Source organism: Macaca mulatta, chromosome 20, assembly GCF_049350105.2.
Source record: "Macaca mulatta isolate MMU2019108-1 chromosome 20, T2T-MMU8v2.0, whole genome shotgun sequence".
In the NCBI taxonomy this organism is placed as follows: Eukaryota; Metazoa; Chordata; class Mammalia; order Primates; family Cercopithecidae; genus Macaca; species Macaca mulatta.
This window is the reverse complement of record NC_133425.1, coordinates 29,337,157-29,364,319: the sequence shown is the minus strand read 5'-3', so window position 1 is coordinate 29,364,319 and position 27,163 is coordinate 29,337,157. Positions and strand designations below refer to the sequence as shown.

The following is a 27,163-nucleotide window of genomic DNA, read 5'->3' as shown; positions in this document are numbered from 1 at the left end:
ACACAAGGAGGGCCCAGGGAGTCAACAGAGAATATAAAATGAACAGGGCTCTTACCTGGCTATAGGCTTTGAGGGACTCTGAGTTTCGGCTCCTGCCTCAGCTTTGGTTTGGCTTGGGTGGTGATGGAGCTGACTCAGGGCTCCAAGCCAAGCCCAGGGGTGGGGTTGAGTGGCCAGCCACCACCTGAAGAGCTCAGGGAGCTGGGAAGGGGTGTGGCTGACTCAAACCAGTTTGGCTAGATGAAGAGCAGGGGAGTGCCCAAGGGATGGACCAACTGGAGCTAGGACGCCTGCCCTCTGGAAAAAGGAGTGAAAGGAAGCACCTGAGCAAGAGGGATAAAAGGGAAAGGTCTGAGGCATCAAAGAGCTCTGAGGAACGTCTAGGAACCGAGGGAAAAGAGAGGAGGAAAAGAATGTCTGTGACTTCAAACTGACTAGGGAAAGGCACCCTACCACATCAAATTCACCAATCTTCCCTTTTCTTGGGTAGGTTTCTACTTGGAATATACAGTCCTAGGCTAGAGATCAGGTGCTAGGATCTTTGCAAGAGCAAGAGGGAAGAGAAAAACGATGCCCAAGTTCCCACCCAACCCTCCACCAGACCAGAAAATCAGAAGCCTCCTTACGCGGATGCTCGTACAGAAACTAAGTTTATTATTTTTTCTTCTTAAAAAAAAAAAAAAAAGAAAAAAAGAAAAAAAGAAAAAAACCTCATTGTAGAGAAGCCCCTCCCCTTTCCCCTAAGGGTGGGGGGCTGTGAAAGACAGCTGGGGAATCAAGTACAAGGGGGTGGGGACAGAGACTATCTTGCCACCCTTAACACTGCCCAGCCACGTGGGGTGAAGGGGAGGGGGACTGTGATGATCCCCATTTCCATGACAACCAGTTGCCTACCCCCTACTTTGGTGGGAAGAAGGGAGAAGGCCCCTATGTCTCCCTGGAGGCTTTCCCCCTCAAGACTTCAAGTAGTGGTTAACAGAGTCAGGCCTGGTCATGGAGGGAGCGGCCACGGTGGAAAGCCTAGGTGGAGGGGCAGCCCACTCACGTCTTGGCCTTGCGGCCTCTGTAACTAACAGTAGGGCCAGCCAGGGAGGGAGGGGCACTGCTGCGCAAGATGCGCTGGTCCCCTTGGTTGGTGGTCCCAACAAGCCGGCGGGGACCAGGACGTCGGCGTGGGGTCCCATCCCCTTCCTCCTCCTCACCTGAGGCTTCAGCCTCAGACTCCTCTACCGAACCCTCAGGCCCCAGGGGACTTGGGGGCTGTAGGCGGCCCCGCTTTGCCAGCCCAGGACCCCCACCAACTGGGGCCCCTGCTCGTTTGCGAGGCACCTTCTCAGTCTCTAGTGGGGGGACTAGAGACCCTGGACGCAGCCGGGTCGAGCGCAGTTTTGGGGCTAATGAGACCACAGGAGGTGTCATTTCCAACCCCCCTGGCCCGCTATCTGCTAAGTCCAGGTCATCCTGAATTACAGCCACCACCATGGACCCTCCACTCTTCCGTCCTCGCATTCCTTCTGCTTCAAGCCGAAGGCGGGCCAGGCGGGTGAGGGGGCGGCTTCCATCCTCATCAGAGGAACTACCCTCACTCTCCCCTTGGCCCTGCGGTTGCCGTCGCCTCCCCAATCCACAGCTCTCGAGGACAGAAGTGCTGTCACGGTCCAACACAGGGAGCTGGCTGGGCCGAGGTGATGGAGGATTCTTGGGAGGTCGGCCCCTCTTCCGTTTGGGTGGGGACGTTGAAATGGTGACAGTGGTGACAGTGTTGGCAACAGTAGCAGTGGGACAAGCTAGCAGTGGTGGGAGTGGGGTTAGGGGTGATGGGTGTGGGGGTGGCTGTGTCCGACTTTCGGAGTTGCCATCCCCTGGAGAGGAAATGGTCCCAGGGATGGGCAAATCTCGTGCCTTAGGGGGTCGCCCTCGCCTTCTTTTCTCCACAGGTGACAGGATAGGATTGGGTCTGTGAAGTGGCTGGGGTCCAAGAGGCTGGGGCCCAGGAACAAACTGTGGTTCCAGGACAGGCTCTGCAACAATTAGGGTCTCAGGCCGAGGGACTGGGTCAGCCCCATTGGTTTTTCCCTTCAAGGTGGATGAGGGTGCCTCATCCACACCTCTCCCAGCATCTGCTGGAGACCTGTTCTTCTTGGGGGGCCTCCCCCTCCGACGTTTCACAGCAGGTGGGGTGATGGCAAGCAGTGCTCCGTCTCCATTCTCTGGGGTGCCACCACCAGTCACCCCCAGCTCAATGTGACGGCGAGCAATGAAGGGCTGCTGGGGTGGAGTGGGCAGTGAGGATGAAGGAGCAGCTTCACAAGGCCCACCAATGGGAGGGGAGGATTCTGGCCCTGACATGCTGCGGACAGACAGGCTTCCTGGGCTGGCGCTAGTCTCAGAGACCCCAGGCACTAGGGTGCTGGCAGCTCCCCGCTGCTGCCGCCGCCGCCGCACCAGTTCCTTTTCCTCTACCACAGTTACTAGCCGTCCTGGCAGCTTTCGAAGCACTTTGGGGCCTGGTGGTTGTCCTGGCCGACCAGTCCCTTGACCCCTAATTTCCACATCAGCACTGGTGCGACGCCGAGGAGGTCGGGCAGGTGAAGGACCCTCAGGTGAGGAAGTGGCTGAAGATGAGGTGGATGGAGCTGCAACCTCAGGTGTAACAAGTTCCTGTGGCTTCTCTGGGCTGGAGGTTGGGGTCTGGGCCTCTGCCAGCTCTTCCGAGGTCCTGTCAGCTTCCAGTGGCTCCTGAAGTGGCTCATCAGATGCTGCTGAGGGTGGGAGCTCCAGGCCATTGCTCTCACTCACACACAGGGGCAACTCCTCACCTTCAGGCAGCACTGTAAGGGTGGTGCCCTCAGCAGAATGTGGTGCCTCCTGTTCTTGACCGTTAGGGACACTGCCAGCCTCCAAGGTCGGGCTGGGTGCAGAAGGGGTGAGAGAAAGGTTCTTCTCTGACACAGGCAGGATCTCCACAGCAACTGGCAACAGATCTTTAGGGGGCACAAGAGTAAGTGAGGAGGTTTCTGAACTGGCCACAGAAGCCAGCTCCAGGGACTCTGGAGATGCCAATGCCTGGGCACACAGTTCTGCCTCAGGCCTCAAACCCAAGGGGAGGTTGGTGACTGGGGGAGAAATGGGCACAGAAGGTGGACCAAGCAAGAGAGGAGAGGAAGGAGTTAAAAGACAGGTTTGGGCTGGAGGCGGTGTATGAGCTGGTGGAGGGGTACAGGCGGGAGGAGGGGTGCAGGCAGGAGAACAAGGAGGAATCTGTGGAGGGGGGGGAGAAGGCAATATATGGACAGGGAGAATGGTTATTGGATTTGGGGTTGAAATGGGTACTGGGGCAGAGACTGGGACAGGAACAAGGGCAGGAATTGCAGCTGGAGCTGAAGCTGGAGTGGGTCGAGGCCTAGGTGCTGGCCTGGAAACTCTCTCCCTGGCAGGACTGCAGCGGGGCGGTGTGGTGGTGCTGCGAGTTTGATGGGCGGATATGACAGGAGTGTGGTTTGCCCCTTGAGTCTCAGCCCGGGCTCCACGAAGACGCTCACTGACACGAGTCCCTGGCCTCTCAGGGGCCTTGGCCTTTTTACTGCGCCGGTGGGTGCCTCCACCAGTCCCACAGGAACTCTCATCCCCAGCCCCTGGCCCCTCCTCCTCCTCTTGGGGTAGGCGGAACACCTCCTCCTTGGCTTGGTCCAGGTCTTTGCGGGCAGCTTCCACTTGCTCCTACAACAACAGGGCCCACAAGTGGTCAGGAGGAGGCAAGCAGAGTAGAGAGTGAGTAGAAATTAGCAGCTTCCAGGCCAGGCGCAGTGGCTCATGCCTGTAATTCCAGCACTTGGGGAGGCTGAGGCCAGCGGATCACCTGAGGTCAGGAGTTCAAGACCAGCCTGGCCAACATGGTGAAACCCCATTTGTACTAAAAATACAAAAACTAGCCAGGTGTGGTGGCACACGCCTGTAATCCCAGCTTCTCGGGAGGCTGAGGCAGAAGAACTGCTTGAACCCGGGAGGCAAAGATTGCAGTGACCCGAGATTGTACCAATACACTCCAGACTGGGCGACAGAGTGAAACTTTGTCTCAAAAAAACAAAGAAAAAGAAATTAGCAGCTTCCAACTGCCAGCCCCATCCCTGGAAATACTCACTTCTGCCTGTTTGAGCTCCTCTCGGCTCACCTCCTCCAGTGAGGCCTCCAGGAATTTCATGGCATAACGCTCAATGGGGGTCAGCTGCAAGGAGGAGCAGTGATGATAAACGTAGGAACCTGGTACCCAGGGACCCACCACCCTTATTTATTCCCAGCAGGGAAGACAGAAGGAGGGTCACAAGCCCAGGGGAAGCAGTAAAGTCAAGAACTAGTGGGTCCAACACTGACTGACCTGTTCTACGAGGGCAGCAATTTCCTGCTCAGCCCGGGACATCTCCTCATCCTCAGCCCCAGGCCGGCCAGCCTCCTCTCCCTCACAAGCAGGAAACCCATCGTTCTCATTAAATTCTGCAAGCTCAGCCACCTGTTCAGCCTTGGCCTGGGTGGCTGCACGGATATCCTCTTCATCTTCTGCCCGACACAATGCCTACCAGGGTGTATAAAAGGAAACAAAAACATGAGACTATAAGTACTTTACATCATGTGATTTGATTCAGGCAAGACCAGGCATACACCAAACTAGGTTTGCAATAGAACTCAACAACCTCCTAGGCCTCCAGAGTTACCACAACTCAGTGGTCCACAAAGGATGGAACGGATTTTACCAGGACACCCACTAGGGAAAAATGAGTATTTTAGAGATTGCTCGCTCTACCTCCCTTCCTTTAAAGCCAGCCTCAGCTCTCAAAAAACAAAAAAACAAACAAACAAAAAAGCCATCACAGAAAGATGTGAATAGAAATGCACAATTCACCTGGGCACGGTGGCTCACTCCTGTAATTCCAGTACTTTGGGAGGCATGAGGTCAGGAGTTCAAGACCAGCCTGACCAACGTGGTGAAACCCCATCTCTATTAAAAATACAAAAATCTGCTGGGTGTGGTGGCACGTGCCTGTAATCCCAGCTACACAGGAGGCTGAGGCAGGAGAATCGCTTGAACCCGGGAGGTGGAGGTTGTAGTGAGCCGAGATCGCGTCATTGCACTCCAGCCTGGGCGAAAGAGCGAGACTCCATCTCCAAAAAAAGTAATATAATGTCAAAAACTGCAATTATTTTTGCATCAACCTAAATACTTAAGTGGAAATGCTAATGAAAAGGAAATAATTTTGAGGATTAAATGGTGAGGTGGATATGCTGTGTACTTAATGCTTTTTTTTTTTTTTTTTTTTGAGACGGAGTCTCGCTCTGTCGCCCAGGCTGGAGTGCAGTGGCGCGATCTCGGCTCACTGCAAGCTCCGCCTCCTGGGTTCCGCCATTCTCCTGCCTCAGCCTCCCGAGTAGCTGGGACTACAGGCGCCCGCCACCTCACCCGGCTAATTTTTTTTGTTTTTGTATTTTTTTAGTAGAGACGGGGTTTCACCGTGTTAGCCAGGATGGTCTCGATCTCCCTACCTCATGATCCACCCGTCTTGGCCTCCCAAAGTGCTGGGATTACAGGCTTGAGACACCGCGCCCGGCCGTACTTAATGCTTTGTACTTAATGTGAAACGCTGTTTCAAACACTTACACATAATTAAATCACATTTGGAAAGGTTTTTAAAAGATTTATTCCTTGGCCCTCTCTCAAAATCTATCATAATTTTGGGGTGCTGGGTCTGAGCATTTGTGTGTTTTCAAAGCTTTCCAGTTGGGAGCCTCAGCCTCCCAAAGTGCTGGGATTACAGGTGTGAGCCACCCTCCATGCCCTGCCCACATTACTTTTAATAGGAAGTGAGGTTCAAAAGAGTGAGGATTGTAACTTGTCTTAACACTAAAGAAGCATTACTGAAATTCATACCTAAAACTAAGGACTCCAAAATCCTGTCTTTTTTCCTACTAAATCATGTGAACCAATAAGCAATGTACTTACAACTATCAAACGCTGACTGTAATCTGGGAAGCAGAAAAAACATCTCTTTCCCCTGGACAAGTTCAACAGACTAACAAAGGACAAGATATGCTGTAAGAATTAGCTCAACTTTAGGAACTGCCCACTCTTTTTTCACCTGCTCCAGAATATGAGTCTGCTTGCTGGCCACAGTCTCTTCTTCCTCTTCAGGGGCAGAGGGCACAGATGAGCTAGAAGGTTCCTCCAGGGGCATATCAAACAGCTCTCGGATGGTCTGCTATCGGATAGAACAGAGGGAACTGTCAGAATCAACAGAATGCTAGTCTTAGCTCTAAGCTGTAAGGCTCTAAGTTGTAAGGCTGATGGTTCTTGGAACTATCAGGGGTGCCACTGGCTGAAGACACAGGTCTGTGAAGGCCAAAGCAGTCCTTTTTTTTTTTCTTTTTTGAGACACTTTTGCTCTCGTCACCCAGGCTAAAGTGCAATGGCGCCATCTCAGCTCACTGCAACCTCCGCCTCTCAGGTTCAAGTGATTCTCCTGCCTCAGCCTTTCAAGCAGCTAGGATTACAGGCACCCACCATCACGCCTGGCTAATTTTTGTATTTTTAGTAGAGACGGGGTTTCATCATGTTGGCCAGCCTGGTCTCGAACTCCTGGCCTCAAGTGATCCGCCTGCCTCAGCCTCCCAAAGTGCAAAGCAGTCTTTTTTAATAAACAGGAGGAATTCCTAAAGGCACAGCAGTTTTCTCCTGCATAGGCTAAAAGATCTTACTTAAGTACCTGTTTAAAATAGGCTGTGGTGAAGTTGCCTCCCTCAATGGCCATGTCTCCCAACATTCTCTTCTGATTTGCCTTTTTTAGGATGTTCTCCTCCACTGTCCGTTCACTGATAAGCCTAGGGGGTGATGAAGGCCATGTGTAAGCAGCCAAATATATCCAGGAAACCCCATCAGTAAAGGGGAAGTAAGGTGAGGGAAGACTAGGCAATACCTATATATGTGAACATCCCGGGTCTGGCCAATTCGGTGACAGCGGTCCTGGGCCTGAGCATCCATGGTGGGATTCCAGTCGCTGTCATAAAAAACAACAGTGTCTGCTCCTGTCAGGTTCACGCCCACACCCCCACTCCGAGTTGAAAGGATGAAGCAGAATATGCGTTTGTCTGCATTGAACCGTTCCATCAAGGCCTAGAAAGAAAGGGAAAAAAAGATGATACTGGGAGACTTATCCCCCGAAACAGGTCTAAGGCTTAGTGGCACCCCCTCTGGAAGCCCAAATCCTGGGAAAAGAAGAGAGAAGCAGAGGTGAGCCTCTAAGGGCTGCAGAAACCTGGGTTACCTGTCTCTGTTCAACTCTAGTAGACCCATCCAGGCGCAGGTAGAGATGGCCATGGTAGGTGAGAAACTGCTCCAATACATCCAGCATTCGGGTCATCTGGGTGAAGATGAGCACTCGGTGGCCCTCTGCCTTAAGCTGCCGCAACAGCACTGCCAACGTCTGCAATTTTCCTGAAGAGATATTAAGGGATACAGGGAGCTAGCTACAAGCTGCAATGGGTAGAATGCTTAGCAGTGTAAGGCTGGGGTTAAAAGGTAATCAATGCTTTAGGCCAAAGTTTCAATTAGCCTAGCGGATCAAAAATGTTTAATTACAGCGGGACATGGTGGCTTACGCTTGTAATCCCTGCACTCTGAGAAGCCGAGGCAGGTGGATCACTTTAAGTCGGGAGTTCGAGACCAGCCTGGCCAACATGAGACCCTGTCTCTACTAAAAATACAAAAATTAGCTAGGCGTGGTGGCAGGCGCCTGTAATCCCAGCTACTCAGGAGGCTGAGGCATGAGAACTCAGGCTTGGACCCAGGAGGCAGAGGTTGCAGTGAGCTGAGATCCCACCACTGCACTTCAGCCTGGGCAACAAAGTGAGACCCTGTCACAAAAAATACATATCTAGGCCGGGCGCGGTGGCTCAAGCCTGTAATCCCAGCACTTTGGGAGGCCGAGGCGGGCGGATCACAAGGTCAGGAGATCGAGACCACAGTGAAACCCCGTCTCTACTAAAAATACAAAAAATTAGCCGGGCGCGGTGGCGGGCGCCTGTAGTCCCAGCTACTCAGGAGGCTGAGGCAGGAGAATGGCGGGAACCCGGGAGGCGGAGCTTGCAGTGAGCCGAGATCGCGCCACTGCACTCCAGCCTGGGCAACAGCGTGAGACTCCGTCTCAAAAAAAAAAACAAAACAAAAAAAAAAACAAAAAACAAAACAAAACAAAACAAAAAAATACATATCTATATTTAACGCCATACAAGTTCTTCCTTTAAGGGCTTCACCTCTTCGGTCTGCTCCGGCCTAGAATCTAATTTCTTTGAGTCTAACTAAAAGAGTAGGGGAATACACAACATCGAGGGAAGAACAGAATCCTCAATGCTTTATGAGCAAGGGATTCTTAAGTATTACAACAGTCATACCACCTGAAATCCAGAACAGATTCACAGGATAGATGTCAATAAATCCATTGTCACAGCTTACAGACAGGGATTTAAGGTCACAGTCAGAACCATAAAGGCTCTTAGAAGGTTATCTAGTTCAACCTTCCATCAAACACAGAAACAACTTCAACATTTCTGGTAACTCAGTTTGAACTTTTTTTTTTTTTTTTTTTTCAGATGGAGTTTTGTTCTCGTTGCCCAGGCTGGAGTGCAATGGTGCGATCTCAGCTCACGGCAATCTGCGCCTCCTGGATTCAAGCGATTATCCTGCCTCAGCCTCCCGAGTAGGGGGGATTACAGGCATGTGCCACCACGCCTGGGTAATTTTGTATTTTTAGTACAGACAGGGTTTCCCCATGTTGGTCAGGCTGGTCTCGAACTCCCGACCTCAGGTGATCCTCCCGCCTCAGCCTCCCAAAGTGCTGGGATTATAGGCCTGAGCCACCATGCCCAGCCTGAACACTTACTTTATTATTTCATTTTTTGAGACAAGGTCTGGCTCTATCACCCAGGCAGGAGTGCAGTGGTGCGATCTCGGCTCACTAAACCTCTGCCTCCCGGGCTTAAGCCATCCTCCTGCCTCAGCCTTCCAAGTAGCTTGAACTACAGGCACGTGCCACCATCCTGGCTAATTTTTGTATTTTTTTGTAGAGACAGGGTTTTGCCATATTGCCCAGGTTGGTCTCCAACTCGTGAGCTCAAGTGATCTGCCCACCTTGGCCGCTCAAAGTGCTGGGATTATAGACATGAGCCACCGGACCCAGTCTTATTTTATTTTTGAGACAGGGTCTCACCCTGTCGCCCAGGCTAGAGTGCAGTGACATGATCACAGCTGACTGCAGCCTTGACCTCCCAGGGTCCTGCAATCCAGCCACCTGAGTAGCTGGGACTATAGGTGTGCACCATTACATCCAACTAATTTTTCAATTTTTGAGGAGAAAGGGTTTCGCCACGTTGCCTGGGCTGGTCTTTACTTGCCTCAAGTGATCTGCTCACCTCAGCCTACCCAAGTGCTGGGATTACAAGTATGAGCCATCACACCCGGCCTTGAACACTTTTAACCAAGACTTTCAGTTTATCTATTCTGAATAGTTGCAATTATAACAAAAACACTTTTTTTACCAAAACATTTATTGAACACATATTAATAAAAATTTTGATTTTCTTCTATTCTAGAAAATTTAAGAAATCTTGAAACATGTTACTATAGAAATGTCTGTGCAGGGTTGTGGAAGAAACAAGTCACTTACCCAACAGCCATTCTTGGGTAACAGAACCTGATTAACACTGGACAGCTGGCAGAAGTTCCTTGCTCCCAGGTGAAGGAGGCCCCAACCCAACCCCAGAAAATAAATAAGTTGTAAATAAGCCAGAGGCCTTTTTTGCTATTCCCCTTTGTCAGTGATTGCTCTAGATATGGGCATATAGCTCAGTTTGAGCCAATGAGTTATGAAGCAAAGTCAGCTTGGAGGTCTTTTTTTTTTTTTTTTTTTTGAGACAGAGTCTTGCTCTGTCGCCCAGGCTGGAGTACAGTGGTGCGATCTCGGCTCACTGCAAGCTCTGCCTCCCGGGTTCACGCCATTCTCCCGCCTCAGCCTCCCGAGTAGCTGGGACTACAGACGCCCGCCACTACACCCGGCTAATTTTTTGTATTTTTAGTGGAGACGGGGTTTCACCATTCATAGGATGGTCTCAATCTCCTAACCTCGTGATCCGCCCGCCTTAGCCTCCCAAAGTGCTGGGATGACAGGCATTGAGCCACCGCGCCCGGCCAGCTTGGAGGTCTTTTGTTCCCAGAAAACTTTCTCAGACTGTTTTGTCTCAACCCCTTGTTTCTTGTTTAGAGGACTGGTGTATACCCTGGAATTATGGCAGCCATCCTAACATGAAGAAACAAAAGCATGAGACTAAAAAGATAAAAGCTAAAGATGGTACAGCAGGGTAGAAAGATAAGGTCCTGGTCCCTTAAGGCTGGGTGTGGTGGCTCATGCCTATAATCCCAGCCCTTTGGAAGGCCAAGGCAAGGGGATCACGAGGTCAGGAGTTCGAGACCAGCCTGGCCAACATGGTGAAACCCTGTCTCTACTAAAAATACAAAAAACTCACCCAGGCATGGTGGTGGGCACCTGTAATCCCATCTACTCGGGAGGCTGAGGCAGGAGAATAGCTTGAAACAGAGCAAAACTCTGTCTCAAAAAAAAAAAAAAGGGCCAGGCGCAGTGGCTCACACCTGTAATCCCAGCACTTTGGGAAGCCAAGGCCGGCGGATCACGGTGTCAGGAGATCAAGACCAGCCTGACCAACATGGTGAAACCTCGTCTCTACTAAAAATACAAAAATTAGCTGGGCGTGGTGGTGCACGCCTGTAATCCCAGCTACTCCGGAGGCTGAAGCGGGAGAATCACTGGAATCTGGGAGGTGGAGGTTGCGGTGAGCCGAGATCGAGCCACAGCACTCCAGTCTGGGTGACAGAGCGAGACTCCATCTCAAAAAAAAAAAAAAAGAACGAACGAAGCAAAGGTCCTAGTCCCTGAAAATATCGTTAAGCTACTGAAACAGCTACACACCACTATTCTCAGACTGGCTCATTAAGTAAACAATAAATGCTCTTGTGGTTTAAGCAACTGTTAGTTGGTTTTCTGTTACCGCCAAATAATTTTAGCCAACACAAAAAGGTCATTGTCTTTTCCAAGACCAAAATTTACTGTTCACTTCCTGTGCAGTCTTGTACCACCAGACATCTTTTTCCATACACCTAAATGAAAACTCTATGCTGCACTGTCTTACTTCCTATTGTATCCCAAATGATCAGTAAAATGTAACAGATGTTCACAAAATGATCACTGAATGAATGAGTTAGCAGCACATTTTCAACTGTCATGAAAGTCAAATTCATAGCCGGCATGGTGGCTCATGCCTGTGATTCCAGCACTTTGGAGGCTGAGGCGGGAGTTCGAGGCCTTGAGATCAGGAGTTCGAGATCAGCCTGGCCATCACGGCGAAATACAAAATTTACTAAAATCTACTAAAAATACAAAAATTAGCCAGGCATGGTGGCACATGTCTGTAATCACAGCTATTCTGGAGGCTGAGGTGGGACAATCGCTTGAACCTAGGAGGCTGCAGTGAGCTGAGACTGCACCACTGCACTCCAGCCTGGGCAACTGAGTGAGACTTTATCTCAAAATAAAAGAAAGAAAAAAGAGAAAATCAAATTTATGAATGTCAAGAATCTAACATGAGGCTTACATTTCTCTATCTTGCCCATAAGCATAACCTAAAAAACCATCTAAACCTTTACAGAAATAGCGAGAGACCTTAAGCGCAGCATCCCTCTGATGTAACAGTCTTACTAGTAAGAAAGGAAGAGAAGCCAAGGGTCCCACATTAGCCAAAAAACTCACCGCAATCATACTGGATGAGTCTCAAGTCGGGGAACTGGGTGCGCATGTTACACACAATACGGTGCAATGGACGAGCCCGGGGCCAGAGCTCAGAGGCCAATTGCTCCTGGAAGGCTGCCTGACGTGGGGCCAGCCAAGGAGGTGGGTGGCAGGCATGCAGGGAAGGGGGAGGTGCCTCCACAGGAGGCATGACAAAGATGAACCTGTGGAAGGAAGGCAGGCAGTGTAAAAGATGGCACTCTGAAATGCCCCAGAAGTTAACACCTTCACCAGCCCTAAGCACTACATCCACTCTGAGGCCCCAAGACCCACTCCCCATTAGCACTTAGCCCTGCCAACCTCTCAATGATTTCTGACAGCTGGTCTAGTCGCTGCTGGGGAAACAGTACAGCCCGGTGGGCAGCCTCGGTATAAGTCCAAAAGGTGGGGTGGCTGGGGCCAGGAGAACGAGGGCCGATGGGGCTGGCAACAGGTTGGGGTAGGGTACAGAAATCCAGGACTTCAGTCCCATACACAGGTGCCAGGGCCCCATGAGCCTCACTAAGTTGGAAAATCCGTTCCAGGCGTTCAGACCGCTGCCGCTTCCGCTTTTCCTCCAGGGAGTCCTGGAGGTGAGAGAGAAACAGAGAAAGTAATCAGGGCCCTCAGAGTCCACATCAAAACCTGACTGTTCTTCCCAGATAGAAATATACAGAAACCATGAGATCCAAAAATACACTATGCTTTTTGTAGTATTCCAAGTTATCAATGAGAACTATTCTTTTCACAATATTAAGTAACTTCTCTGTAAGAGAAAACTGATCTTTCTTTGCATGCTACCAAAGCAGCATGACTGAATATTCAAAATTAAGATCTATAATTCCAACAAGTTTACAGAATGGACAATTTATGGGTATTTTCCTATGTAACACTCAACTCCAGGACTACAGCCTTCTTCAAATCACTGACCAGGATACAGAGAGGCCAATCAAATCCAGACGAGGTTTTTGCCAAAGGCCAGACTGGAATGGGGTGGAATGGGAACAGCTAACCAGACATCCAGGTCTCGTCACTCTGAGACAGAAAATGGGCAACCTGGCAGTAAGTAGACCAGGATGACTTTGACCCAATCCTTTCCCATCTTTGTGCTTCCAGTTTCATAGTTTGTAAAACTTCTTTGTATCACTTATTTTGCTTGTAGTTACACATTTGTATGATTATTTGACTAACATCTGTCCACTACACGGTAGGCCCCATATAACATGAATTATGCCTTGCTCACCATAATCACCCAGTAACTAGCACAATTAAGCTTCCAATACATCTATCTGTTAACAAAATGAATAAATGAGAGAGACTAGACCCCAGGAGATAGTTGTGAAAAGAAGAGTGTTCCAAATCTCCTTCCTGATACCAAGTATCACCTCTTGGTTTGAAGTGCTCTAAGTGATGGAAAAAAAGTGTCCTAGCAGAGGGAAAAACCAATAGACTCAAAGAGCTAGTTCCTTTTGAGGCAAGCTCTCAACAGCAACAAAAAGAAAATCTGGCCAGGAGCAGTGGCTCAAGCCTATAATCCCAGCACTTTGGGAGGCCTAGGCGGATGGCTTGAGCCTCCTGTTCAAGAACAGTTTGGGCAACATGGCAAAACCCCATCTCTACAAAAAAATACAAACAAGGGCCAGGCGCGATGGCTCACACCTGTAATCCCAGCACTTTGGGAGGCCGAGGTGGGCGGATCATGAGGTCAAAAGAACGAGACTATCCTGTCCAACATGATGAAACCCCGTCTCTACTAAAAATACAAAAAAAAAGAGCTGGGTGTAGTGGTGCGAGCCTGTAGTCCCAGCTACTCAGGAGGCTGAGGCAGGAGAATCGCTTGAACCTGGGAGGTGGAGGGTGCAGTGAGCCAAGATCGCACACTGGACTCCAGCCTGGTGACAGAGTGAGTCTCCATCTCAAAAAAAGAAACAAGTAGCCTGGCATGGTGGCACGAATCTGCAGTCCCAGCTACTTGGAGGGCTGAGATGGAAGGTTCACTTAAGCCCAGGAGGCTGCAATGAGCAGAGATTGTGCCACTGCACTCTAGCCTGGGTGACAAAGTGAGACACTGCCTCAAAAAAAAAGACTATTTGTAAACCATACATCTGAAAAAGGATCTGTAACCAGAATATATAAAGAACTCTTACAACTCAATAATAAAAAGACAACCCATTTTAAAAGGGCAGAGGATCTGAACAGATAGTTCTTCAAAGATACACAAATGGCCAACATAGTATTTCAACCACATGAAATAAAGCTCAACATCAGCCAACAGGGAAATTCAAATCAAAATCACAATGAACTACTACTTCACACCCAGCAGGATGGCTATAATCAAAATAAGTGTTGATGTGCCTCAGCCTTTGGGAGGCTGAGGCAGGCAGATCGCTTGAAGTCAGGAGTTCAAGACCAGCATGGCAAACATGGTAAACCCCGTCTCCACTAAAAATACAAAAAAATCTGGCCAGGCACAGTGGCTTACGTCTATAATCCCAGCACTTTGGGAGGCCAAGGCGGGCAGATCACCAGAGGTCAGGAGTTCGAGACCAGTCTGGCCAACATGGTGAAACCCTCTCTCTACTAAAAATACAAAAACTAGCCAGGCATGGTGATGCCATGCCTGTAGTCCCAGCTACTTGGGAGGCTGATGCAGGAGAATCGTTTGAGCCTGGGAGACAGAGGTTGCAGAGAGCTGAGGTGGTGCCACTTTACTCCAGCCTGGGCAACAGAGCAAGACTCTGTCTCAAAAATAAAATATCGAGGGCCGGGCGCGGTGGCTCAAGCCTGTAATCCCAGCACTTTGGGAGGCCGAGACGGGCGAATCACAAGGTCAGGAGATCGAGACCATCCTGGCTAACCCGGTGAAACCCCGTCTCTACTAAAAAATACAAAAAACACTAGCCGGGCGAGGTGGCAGGCACCTGTAGTCTCAGCTACTCGGGAGGCTGAGGCAGGAGAATGGCGTAAACCCGGGAGGCGGAGCTTGCAGTGAGCTGAAATCTGGCCACTGCACTCCAGCCTGGGCGACAGAGCAAGACTCCGTCTCAAAAAAAAAAAAAAAAAAAAAGAAAAAAAATATTAAGAATACAAAAAAATTAGGTGGGCATGGTGGCACATGCCTGTGATCCCAGCTACAAGGGAGGCTGAGGTGGGGTAATTGAACACCTCAATGACCCCAACCTCAGGCAGAGGTTGCAGTGAGCCAAGATCATGCCAATGTACTCCAGCCTGTGTAACAGAGCGACACTCCTTCTCAAAAAGGAAAAAAGGCCGGGGGCGGTGGCTCAAGCCTGTAATCCCAGCACTTTGGGAGGCCGAGACGGGCGGATCACGAGGTCAGGAGATCGAGACCATCCTGGCTAACACAGTGAACCCCCGTCTCTACTAAAAAAAATACAAAAAACTAGCCGGGCGAGGTGGCGGGCGCCTGTAGTCCCAGATACTCGGGAGGCTGAGGCAGGAGAATGGCGTAAACCTGGGAGGCAGAGCTTGCAGTGAGCCGAGATCCGGCCACTGCACTCCAGCCTGGGCGACAGAGCAAGACTCCGTCTCAAAAAAAAAAAAAAAGGAAAAAAAAAAATATATGGACTCAAATGTGGAGAAACTGGAATCCTCACAGACTGCTGGTGCTAATGTCAAATGTTGCAGCCACTTTGGAAAAGTCTGGCAGTTCCTTAAACAGTTAACACCTAGTTACAATATAACCCAGCAATTCTTCTCCTCAGTATGTATCTAACAGTAACTGAAAACACCTGTCCATACAAAAACTTGTACATGAAATGTTCACGACAGCATTGTTCATAATAGCCATAAAGCAGAAGTAATACATGTTTCCATCAACTCAAGGAAGGATAAAATGTGGTATCCATACATTATTATTCAACATAAAAACAAATGAAGTACTGATATATGCTACAACACAATAAACTTCAAGGAACATTAATCTAAGTGCAAGATGCCAGTCACAACAGACCACGCATTATACATTATGACTCCATAGGCAAAACTAGAGACAAAAAAGTAGGATGGTGGTCATTCAAGACTAGGAGGGATGGAGGGATTGAGGAATGCTAGCTAACAGGTGCAGTGTTTCTTTTTGGGGCCATGGAATGGTTGTGATTCTGTTGATGATTGTACAACTCTATAAATATATTAAAAAACTATTATACACTTTAGGGCCAGGCGTGGTGGTTCACACCTATAATCCCAGCATTTTGGGAGACCAAGATAGGAGGATCACTTGAGGCCAGGAATTCGAGACCAGCCTGATCAACACAGTGAGACCCCCATCTCTATTTAAAAAAAAAAAAAAAAGCTATTGTACTCTGTAAATGGGTAAATTGGATAGTATATGACTTACAGCACAAACTGTTAAAAAAAAAAAAAAAAAGTGGCAAGAGGCTATTATCTACTTGCAGAGCAATCAAAATTCAACGTATCATCCAAGATGGGGGAAAAAAATTCAGCACAGACTACACGTCGTCACTCTTTTCTCCCTCTACTCTCTACTTCCAACCAGCCATGACCAACCTAGCGGCTGGTCAGGTAAAGACCAAAGGTGGAGTCAATGGCAATGGTGGAGGGTGGGGGAGTAAGCGGGAAGCAAAGACTAAGCAGCAGCTCTGATTATAGTGGGGAAAACCCAGAGGGCCTGGAGGGACCCACTGGACCTTCCTTCTCTTTAGTTCTGGGTTACTTAAGCTGAAACTGTGAGTTTAACTCAACTACTACACAGACATGGGCCTATATACATAGTACAGGAAAGAAATGGCTACCAGAAATCATAAAAGGGACAGAGAAGAGTTCCTTTTACTGCCCATTTATTACCATGCAGGTTAAAAAACGGGAAAAGAGGCCGGGCGCGGTAGCTCACGCCTGTAATCCTAGCACTTCAGGAGGTCGAGGCAGGCGGATCATGAGGTACACACCCAGGGAAGAGAAGGGACTTGTCCAAATGTCACTCAAGTACTTGGTCCGTAACATTAAGCTTTGTAATTCACCAGGTTAAATGTGACATCATTGTTCCATCCACCCTACCAATACTCCAAAGAAACTCAACTTCCTGTTCCCTCTTGAGGAAGTAAAACTTACCAGATAAAAAGGGGAACGAGGTGGTGGGGGGGGCTGGCGTCGAGGCCGGGGGCCACCAAACGAGGTAGCAGTGGAGGGAGGGCTGGGGGGATCAGAGCGCAATGTCAGTGTGTCAGGCTCATCCTTGGAAACAGGCAGCCGGGATACCATGGTGACAGGCAAGGGAGCGGCACCAGATGCCGAAACCGCAAGGGAAGATGCCTGGGAAGCTGGGGACTGTGTGGAGGCTGGGGCCAGCGCCAAGGTCTGAGCTGCAGCCGGGCCCAGGGTAGGAACTGGGGCAGGGCTCAAGGTCAGTGTCTGCACTGAAGCTGGGGCCAGGAGTGAAGCAGATGACGATGCTGGAGCCAAAGTCAGTGTGTGAGCTGCGGCTGGGCCCATCGGAGAAGCTGGAGCCAGAGGAGGTGCTGGAGCCAGAGACAGCGTCTGAGTTGGACCCAGTGGTGGTCCTGGTGCCAAAGACAGTGTCTGGGCTGGAGTTGGTACCAGGGATGATGCTGGAGTTAATGACAATGTCTGAGTTGGAAAGGGTCCCTGGGGGTTCCCCGTGCCCAAAGAGAGTGTCTGAGATGGAGATGAGCCTCCAAGAGTGGGTGCTAAAGCTGGGGCTAGGGCCAGTGTCTGTGTAGAAGCCGGGCTCGGGAGAGGTGATGGAACCGGGGCTGGTAGCAAAGTTTGAGTTGATGATGAAGCCAACGCAGGGGTTGGAGCTGGTACCAGTGAAGCTGAGGCTAAAGAGGTTCCTGGAGTAGACGATGGAGCCATAACTGGAACCGGAGTCTGTGATGAAGCCAGGACAGGAGCAGGACCTGGCGATGGTGCCAGGACTGGAAGAGGAGCCAGAGGAGGAGCTGGAGAAGGAGCCAGAATTGCTGTCTGTGGAGATGTCATAGGAGCCAGAGGAGTGGCTAGAGCCTGAGATGCAGAAGATGCTGGAGCCAGAAGGGAAGCCTGAGCTGGAGCTGGATTTGGTGCTGCCGGAAAAGGATTGGCCAGAGCTGAAGCTGGCACCAGGACAGGTGAGCATGCTGGGGCCACGGTTGAGTTCAACCCTGGAACATGTGAAGAGGTGGGAGCCAACAACAGAGGGTGACCAGGTGTCTGAGATGAAGACAGGGACGGAGCTGTGGCCAAACCTAGAGTCAAGGCTGATGCTGACGGGGAAGCACCAGATGGTGCCAAGGATGGAGGTCCAGGAGCCGCTGGGACAACAGGTGCCAGTGGTGGAGTCACACTGGTCAACAGAGCTGGGCCCGAAGCGGAAACAGGCAAGGGGGCTGAGATGGGGATGGTGAGTGGAGCCGAGGCTGGGGCAGGAAGTGTGGTGGGGACAGAGATGGGGAGTGAAGATGACGCTGGAACTGAGACTGTAGAGGACACAGGACTAGCAAGAGGAGAGGAGTTGGGAATTGGCATTGGAGAAGAGGCTGGCCCAGGGAGTGAGGATGGCACATGGAGAGGAGAAGAGATGGTCAAAGGGGCAGTTCCGGGGGTTGAAGCTGTGGAGAGAGAGAATGAGTTAGCCCCAGAATAACTTCCTGACCCTTTCCTGACTCTGTCCCACCTTTCCCTTACCCCCAAGCTTCCCATTTCCCCAAAGGCATTCACTCCCACAACATGAAGTCAAACATCCAAGTAATCTGACAACTTTAGATTTTCTTTCCCTCCAAGATTCCAGCAAATGTATCTTGAAATTAGGTCAGGGCTCAGGCAGCCCAGTTCTGGGGCCCACTACAAATCAAGGCAGTATGCTGACATGAAGAAACTTGCACTAAAACTAAGAAACCTTCGGGCAACCCCATCTCATCTCCATTCCTGGCAAGGATTTCTGGCCTCAGCCACCTGGACTCACCAGTGACTTCAGGTGAAGGACTGTGGACCAGCTTGAGAAGAGGCCTCACCAGAGTGGGTGTGGGCATGGGGGCTCGGGCAGTACCCAGAGTAGGTGTGGGTAGCCGGCCAGGGGTTAACGTGGGGCGTGGATTCAACACAGCTGGAAGCCCAGAGCTCGGAGGCCGGGGTGCTGGGGCCAACGGAGGAACAGGAGTCAGTCCATCCCGAGGGGCTTGTCTCACTACAATCTTCACCACGCCTGTATTATTCACCATGGTTGGTGGCACTGCAAGAGGAAGCTACACTGAGAGGAAGGTAGAAAAGAAACAAGAGACCCAAAGGATGGAAGAAGTCCAGGGGCAGGAGAAGGTGGCAGACAGGTATCGTAGATATTCGTAAGGGAAAACAACACTAAGGAAAGGCTGGACAGACAGTAGCCCAGCGCATGCCTGGAAGGACCAAGGCCAGCAAGGGCTAAGGAATTAGGAAGGCCAGGAGCCTCACCCTGGTTAGCAGCAAGCGGAAGGCTGAGGCCAGTGGGGGCAAGGGTGGTGCTGGGGGTCGAAGAAGGCAGCACAGAGACAGGGGTAGGGCCAGGGGTCGGGGCCACGGCCTGGATGAGGGCCACATGGGCAGGCTGGCTGATGAGGTGGTGCTGCCCCCCTGCTGACACGAGGTGCACCACATTCCCTGGGTTAAGGGAAGAGAGAAAGAGAGAGAGAGAAGCAGCTATCAGCCTGAGGAGGGCAGAGGCAAGGCAAGAAGAGAGGGAAAGAATAGAGGGAATAAATTCTCTAGAATGACCTCTTCCCTATCTTTATCCAAGATCCCTCCAACCATGCCCGTTGGCCCCACCCACCAAAAGCTTGGGAAAGAAACATTAAGGCTGACATTTAAAAAAGTCACAAAAACAAAGAGACAGGGAAGAGGAGGAAAAAGGCAGGACAGGGGGTGGGTTTTACCTACTTTGCAGCGGGCGGGGCTGCCCCACAGCAAGCTGGCGCACCTGGGCACCAGTCAGTGTCAGCTTGTTGCCCTGGATTTGGAAGGTGAGAGGTTTGCTTCCCCCTGCATTAGCCACTGGACGTTGTGCCAGTGAGGCTAACTGCCCGATGCTGACCACTTCACCTGCTAAAAACAGAGAAGGCCTTATTGTACACAAGGTTCATCCTGCTCAACACCACTTCACAGACCCCATGAAGCACACCTCTCCCCCGAGTGTCCAGTCCAACCAACCAAGCCTTTCCCACAATTTACTGTGTCCCAACAAACTCAGTCTCCACCTACAGCCTTTGAGCTTTTAATGTGCTACTCCTTCCAATCCCATTTGCTTAGCAATCTCCTTTATATTCTCTAACACGGCCTGCCACAAGACTGAGTTAACCACCACCCTCTGCTCTACACTGCCCTTTTACCCCAAATACTTTTCTACCGCTAGGCTTACCACTATTTATTCACCTATGTGTCATCTCCCTATGTCAATTCCTTAAGGGCTCTTAATTATGATCTAACAACGTCTGGTGTAATACCTAACATGCTAGCTGCCTCAATTTTTTTTGACACAGGGTCTTGCTCATGATTGCAGTGGCCCAATCATGGCTTACTGCAGCTTCCAAACTCCTGGCTCAAGCAATCCTCCAACCTTGGCCTCCCAAAGCGCTGGAATTATAGACATGAGCCATTATGCCTGACCCGGCTGCCTAAAATTTGATGCTGTCATAGTCCTGAGCTTTCCTCCCATCTCAAGTCCCTCACCACAGAGCCCTGGGAACTTACAGGGCAGGCGAGCTTGCATATCGGGAGATAGAATGAGGCGCTGTGGTGCAGGAGTCGGAACTGGCACTGCTGTCGTGGTAGCAGTTGCCGTGGTGGTAGAAGTGGTGGTGGCAGCAGCAGGAGGGAAGGTGTAACCTGGTGGCACTGTCAGGGGCTTCAACAGGCTAGAGGAGCCTGGAGGTGGGGCTGGGCTCAGGCGAACTGGGGCAGGTGGTGTTGGCTTTAGGGACAAGGTTGGCGTGGGAGGCCGTGAGGTCCCACTCAGGACTCCCAGGGGGGATGGCAACACTGCAGACACAAAGCAAACACCTGTCAGATATACCCTGACTAAAGCCTTGGCCTGGTCCCAGAAGCCTCCATCCTCCCTTCCAGCCCATCAAATACTAGAACCCTGTCCCCAGCCCAGCTCCTCAAACCCTTTAATTTCACTACTTCTTCCTCAGTCTGAACAACTTTTCTGAAGCACCACGCATCATCCTTGGCTCCCCTTCAACTCACCCTGAGTGAGAGAACCACTGTTTGGCTGCAGTGGAGGCAAGATGACAGGGCCAGGAGGCCGAGATGCAGGAATAAGCGGGGGCCCAGCAGGTGAGGCTGAAACCATCAGTGGTGCTGGCAGCACTGAGGGGGCTGGGCCAGGGGTGGGCTGGGCTGAGAGCTCAGGACCTGGAGGGGGTCGAACCGGGACAGGGCCCAGGGGCGTCCGTGGGTTGTTCACTACGACCACTGTCCGGCCTTCTTGCTTAGGTACTGGCTGCAGCATCCTATGAGGAAAAATTTAGGGAGTGGGTAGGGAGAGAAGGAGAATAAGAGGTAGCAAAATCAAAGAAAATAAGAAAATGAAGCAGGGAGACAGATTATAAAAGCAAAGGAAAGGAAAGAGACCCAAAGGAGAAAGAGGAATAGGAATTTAAGATAATCAGAAAGCACAAAACAGACAGAATGGGAGAAAAAGTGACTAACACAGAAGCCCATCCCAGCACCCTCTTCTAGTTATTCTCTCCCCGATTCCCTCCACGTGTCTGCACCCATCCCATACAAATATTCCAGCCTTGTATCCAACTCTTTTCTTCCCATCCCAGGCCCCTCCGGCCAGCTTTCAGCCACTTATTCTAGGAACCATCCCCTCATTCCTTAGTCCTTGTACCTGTTGACCTTCATCTTGACTGGCTTGGGCCGGGGTGGGGGATCAGGAGCAGTAGCCACCTCTAGCAGTACCCGGCGAGAGAGGCGGTGCCGGGGCAGAAATGTGTCTGTCTCATATCGAGAGACACGACCTTCCAGGCCAATAAGGTCAAATCGACCCATGTCTATCCGCTGCCACAAGAAAGAACACAAAGCACAGTCACAAAGAACAAAATCACACATCCTTTGAAATGTAGATGTAGCTGGAGGCCATTATCCTTAAGTGAATTAACACAGAAACAGAAAACCAAATACCACATGTACTCAGACACAAGTGGGAGCTAAACACTGGGCACGCATGAACATAAAGATGAGAACAAGACACACCAGAAATGACTGGGTGAAAGGGCTGAAAAACTACCTGTTGGGGACCATGCTCACAACCTGAGTGACAGGATCAATTGTACCCCAAACCTCAGCATCATGCAATATACCCCATGTAAGAGACCTGCACATGTACACCCTTACTCCAAAATAAAAGCCTGGGCGTGGTGGCTCAAATCTGTAATCCCAGCACTCTGGGAGGCCAAGATTGGGGAACTGTGTGACCCCAGGAACTTGAGATCAGCCTAGGCAACATAGTAAGACCCTGTCTCTACAGAAAATAAAAAATTAGCCAGGCATGTTAGCACGCACCTGTAGTCCCAGCTACTCAGGAGACTCAGGCAAGAGGATTGCTTGAGTCCAGGTGGCTGAGGCTGCAGTGAGCTATGATTATGCCACTGCACCCCAGCCTGGGCCACAGAACAAGACTCTGTCTCAAAAGAAAAAAAAAGTGAAAAAATAAATAATAGGCAGGGCACTATGGCTCACACCTGTAATCCTTCTACTTTAGGAGGCCAAAGTGGGCAGATCACTTGAGGCCAGGAGTTCGAGACCAGCCTAGCCAACACGGTGAAACCCCATCTCTACTAAAAATACAACCAGAGTGGTTGTGCACACCTGTAGTCCCAGCTGCTCAGGAAGCTGAGGCACAAGAATCGAGAATCACTTGAACCCAAGAGGCAGAGGTTGCAGTGAGCCGAGACTGCACCATTGTACTTCAGCCTGGGTGACAGAGTGAGACTCGGTCTCAAAAAAAAAAAAAAAAAAAAGTAGTAATAACAACACAATGCACAGTGTCAAAGATGCCAATTTTACAATAATTTATTGGATATGATGCCAAAAGCACAGCCAACAAAAGAAAAAAATAGATAAATTGGACTACATCAAAATTTGTAACTGAGGGCCGGGTGCAGTGGCTCACGCTTGTAATCCCAGAACATTGGGAGGCCAAGGTGGGCAGATTACCTGAGATCAGGAGTTCCAGACCAGCTGAGCAACATGGTGAAACCCCATCTCTACTAAAAATACAAAAATTAGCTGGGCATTGTGGCACTCACCTGTAGTCCCAGCTAGTTGGGAATGAGCCAGGAGAATCACTTGAACCCAGGAGGTGGAGGTTACAGTGAGCTGACACTGCACCACTGTATACCAGCCTGACCAACAGAGTGAGACTCCATCTCAAAAAAAAAAAAAAGGGGGGGGGGGCCCAGGCACAGTGGCTCATGCCTGTAATCCCAGCACTTTGGGAGGCCGAGGCAGACAGATCACCTCAGGTCAGGAGTTTGAGATCAGTCTGGCCAGCATGGTGAAACCCCATCTCTACTAAAAACAAAAATTAGTTGGGCATGGTGGCACATGCCCGTAATCCCAGTTACTGGGGATGCTGAGGCAGAAGAATTGCTTGAACCCGGGAGGTGCAGGCTGCAGTGAGCCGAGATCGCACCATTGGACTCTAGCATGGGCAACAAGAGTAAAACCCAAAAAAAAAAAAAATTTAAAACGAGGTGTGGTAGCTCACGCCTATAATCCCAGGGCTTTGGGAGGCCAAGGTGGAAGGATCACTTGAGGCCAGGAGTTCAAGACCCATCTACGCAACATATCAACACCCGATCTCTACAAAAAAATTAAAATAAAAAATAAAAAAATCACTCAAGTATAGTGGTACATGCATATAGTTTCAGCTACTTGGCCCAGGAGCTTGAAACCAGCCTGAGCAACATGGTGACACACCATCTCTACAAGAAAACTAAAAAAAAAAAAAAAATTTGGCCGGGCGCGGTGGCTCACGCCTGTAATCCCAGCACTTGGGAGGCCGAGGCGGGTGGATCACGAGGTCAGGAGATCGAGACTATCCTGGCTAACATGGTGAAACCCCGTTTCTACTAAAAATACAAAAAACTAGCTGGGCGTGGTGGCGGGCGCCTGTAGTCCCAGCTACTTGGGAGGCTGAGGCGGGAGAATGGCATGAACCCGGGAGGCGGAGCTTGCAGTGAGCCAAGATCACGCCACTGCACTCCAGCCTGGGAGACACAGCCAGACTCCATCTCAAAAAAAAAAAAAAAATTAGTGAGGCCGGGTGCGGTGGCTCATACCTGTAATCCCAGCACTTTAGGAGGCTGAGATGGGCAGATCGCGAGGTCAAGAGATGAAGACCATCCTGGGAAACATGGTGAAACCCCATCTCTACTAAAAATACAAAAATTAGCTGGGTGTGGTGGTACGCGCCTGTAGCCCCAGCTACTCAGGGGGCTGTGGAGAATTGCTTGAACCTAGGAGGCAGAGGTTGCAGTGAGCCAAGATGGCACCACTGCACTCCAGCCTGAGGTCAGAGCGAGACTCCATCTCAAAAAAAAAAAAAAAAAAAAAACCAGGCATGGTAGTGCATACCCGTGGTCCCAGCTAGTCAGAAGGCTGAGGTGGGAGGACTACTTGAGCCCAGGAGTTCAAGGCTGCAGTGAGCTATGATTGTATCACTGAACTCTAGCCTTGGTGACAGAGATAGACCTTGTCTCAGAAAAAAAAAAAAAAAGCCACCAAAAACAAGTGTTTGCGCATCAAAAAACACTATCAACAGAGTGAAGACAACTCACGGAATGTGACAAAATATTTGCAAGTCATACATCTGGTAACGGGTTAATTTCCAAAGTATATAATGAAGTCCTACAGCTCAACAACCACCACACAAACACCCAAAATAAACACGTCTTCAATAGACATTTATCCAAAAATATAGACAAGGGGCCAATGAGCACATGAAAAGATCCTTGACAGCCCTCATCATTAGGGAAATGCAAACCAAAACCACAATGAAATACCAATTCACACTCATTAATATGGGTGTAATAAAACAAAGAACAGGTAATGGCAAGGATGTGGAAAAATTAGAACCCTTGTGCCCTGCTAGGGTGGAAATGTAAAACATGCAGCTACTATGGAAAACAGCGTAGAGGTTTTCCCAATATGCAGAAATCGAATTACTGTATGTTACAGCAATATTCCTTTTAAGTAAATACCCAAAGTAAAAAGCAGAGATATTTGTACATCCATGTTCACAGCCTTATTCACAAGAGACAAAAGGTGGAAAGAATCCAAGTGCCCACTGATAGATGAATGGATAAACAAAATGTGATGCAAATGCTCCCAGACTTATGATGAAGTTACATCCCAATAAACCCTCAGCAAATCGAGAATTTAATGCCCTTTAATACCCTTGACAAGCCCATCAAAAAGTAAAAAACTGTAAGCTGAATCATTCTAAGTCCAGATGCTCCTCAATTTACAATGGGGTTACATCCTGATAAATTCACAGTGAAGCCAAAAAAATATTAAGTTGAACCATCGTTAAGTCACATGACTAGAGTACAATAAAACTAAGGGAATGATACTTAGGGGAGTAATAAGGATGCAAAAGTCAGACCCCAGTCTAACGAAAAGAGGTACATGGTTGGGGTAATGCCAATAACCTTTATATTTCACATTAATGGAATCATACTTACCTGGAGGGGATGGACATCCGTGGCCCTTAGCACCAGAGAGGCGGTGCTGAAGCAGATGCCTGGGGTGATGAAAGGGGAGGTAACCGGTCGAGGGTCGAACAGATTTGGATGATTGCAAACTTTTCTCAGCTGCATCAAAATGTTGATGACGCTCATGAAATGGCCTGTGGCTAGTGTCTCCTTAGTTCTAGGGAAAGAGGAAAAATAAATGGGACGCCCTAACAGCCACCTACACTTCAATCTCGAGTCCCAGGGCCCACCCTCCTTCCTTCCTTACGTGGTTTGTGCCATGAAGTCATCATAGAGACAGCGTTGACGCTTGGAGAGCCTGCAGCGGATAACATGCTCATACTTTTTGGGCATCTGCTTCTCAACATCCACCTTAACTCGGCGCAGTAAAAAAGGCCTCAAAACCTAAAAGCAAATTAAGCAGGAGGCTAAACAGGAGAACTCAGGCACCAAACCCCAGCCTAAGCCCCTCAGTAAACACGAATGGAGCCATACGGCACACCATATCAGACACCAACCACACAGAGATGAGTCAACTGCAAGCCCTCAAGGGATCTGCCGTCTGCTGAAGGAGACAGACACAAAATGATACCACGACATAGGAAGTGATATAAGGAAGCACTGTGGGCAGACCAACTATGCAGGAGAGAAAACTCAAACTAGATTTTGAGGAGTGATTGTAAGTTTACAAGATGATGCAAATAAATCTAGAAGATGAGGAGAACAGGGCCGGGCGCGGTGGCTCACGCCTGTAATCCCAGCACTTTGGGAGGCCGAGGCAGGCGGATCACAAGGTCAGGAGATCGAGACCACGGTGAAACCCCGTCTCTACTAAAAATACAAAAAATTAACCGGGCGCGGTTGTGGGCGCCTGTAGTCCCAGCTACTCGGGAGGCTGAGGCAGGAGAATGGCGTGAACCCGGGAGGCGGAGCTTGCAGTGAGCCGAGATCGCGCCACTGCACTCCAGCCTGGGCGACAGAGCGAGACTCCGTCTAAAAAAAAAAAAAAAAAAAAAGAAGATGAGGAGAACAAAAACTGTGGCCTTGACGGGAAATAAAACGAAAGGCAAATCTGAAATCTCAGAAGATAAAATCCGATAGGACACAGTCATCAATGTCTACAGTGACATGGAAGAAGGAAGGGAGGTAAATGAAGGAAAAGTAACAGTTAAGGAAGACTTCCTGTTTTCTAGCTTAGTTTACCAAATGATAGTGATTGACCAAGATGGCCTTATAACAGGCTATAAGGCCAGAGATGTCTGGCTTAGAACAGTGTTGAGTTCAAGAGGAACTTTCAATTAATGATACCAAATCAGAAATCTAAATACAGGTCAAGTGATCTAGAAAGTCAAGGACTTTTAGCACAGACTGGAGAGTCTTTATCACATAAGAAATAGTCAAAGCTTTAGGAACGAGAAGGCCTGTGAGATATGTAGACTGAGAAGACAAAAAAAGTAAAGATTGGAATGCTAAAAGATGTTGTGATTTAAAAGCTGGGCAAAAAAGGAGAGCCAAAGAAGACCAGAGAGAGAAACACCAACAATATGAAGTTGAAGAAATCCAGGTAAA

General features: G+C 49.7%; 1 protein-coding gene across 2 annotated transcripts in view; it reads right to left on the bottom strand.

Moving 5' to 3' along the window:
* Positions 1-631: 631 nt before the first annotated feature.
* SRCAP (Snf2 related CREBBP activator protein) overlaps positions 632-27,163 on the bottom strand; it is a 41,423-nt gene continuing 14,891 nt past the window's right edge. The window contains exons 15-32 of one of the 2 annotated variants that reach the window (XM_028841412.2): positions 25,863-25,999; positions 25,586-25,772; positions 21,727-21,896; positions 21,078-21,343; positions 20,580-20,867; positions 19,770-19,934; positions 19,308-19,493; positions 18,823-19,089; positions 16,971-18,469; positions 12,201-12,466; positions 11,862-12,064; positions 7,311-7,480; positions 6,963-7,159; positions 6,753-6,867; positions 6,129-6,248; positions 4,376-4,570; positions 4,142-4,225; positions 632-3,720 (exon numbers count right to left, since the gene is read on the bottom strand). In XM_028841412.2, coding sequence (XP_028697245.2) covers positions 1,042-3,720; positions 4,142-4,225; positions 4,376-4,570; positions 6,129-6,248; positions 6,753-6,867; positions 6,963-7,159; positions 7,311-7,480; positions 11,862-12,064; positions 12,201-12,466; positions 16,971-18,469; positions 18,823-19,089; positions 19,308-19,493; positions 19,770-19,934; positions 20,580-20,867; positions 21,078-21,343; positions 21,727-21,896; positions 25,586-25,772; positions 25,863-25,999 — 7,194 coding nt within the window. In that variant the 3' untranslated portion in view covers positions 632-1,041. The remainder of the gene's footprint in view (positions 3,721-4,141; positions 4,226-4,375; positions 4,571-6,128; positions 6,249-6,752; positions 6,868-6,962; positions 7,160-7,310; positions 7,481-11,861; positions 12,065-12,200; positions 12,467-16,970; positions 18,470-18,822; positions 19,090-19,307; positions 19,494-19,769; positions 19,935-20,579; positions 20,868-21,077; positions 21,344-21,726; positions 21,897-25,585; positions 25,773-25,862; positions 26,000-27,163) is intronic. The other variant, XM_077985899.1, reaches the window with a different exon arrangement.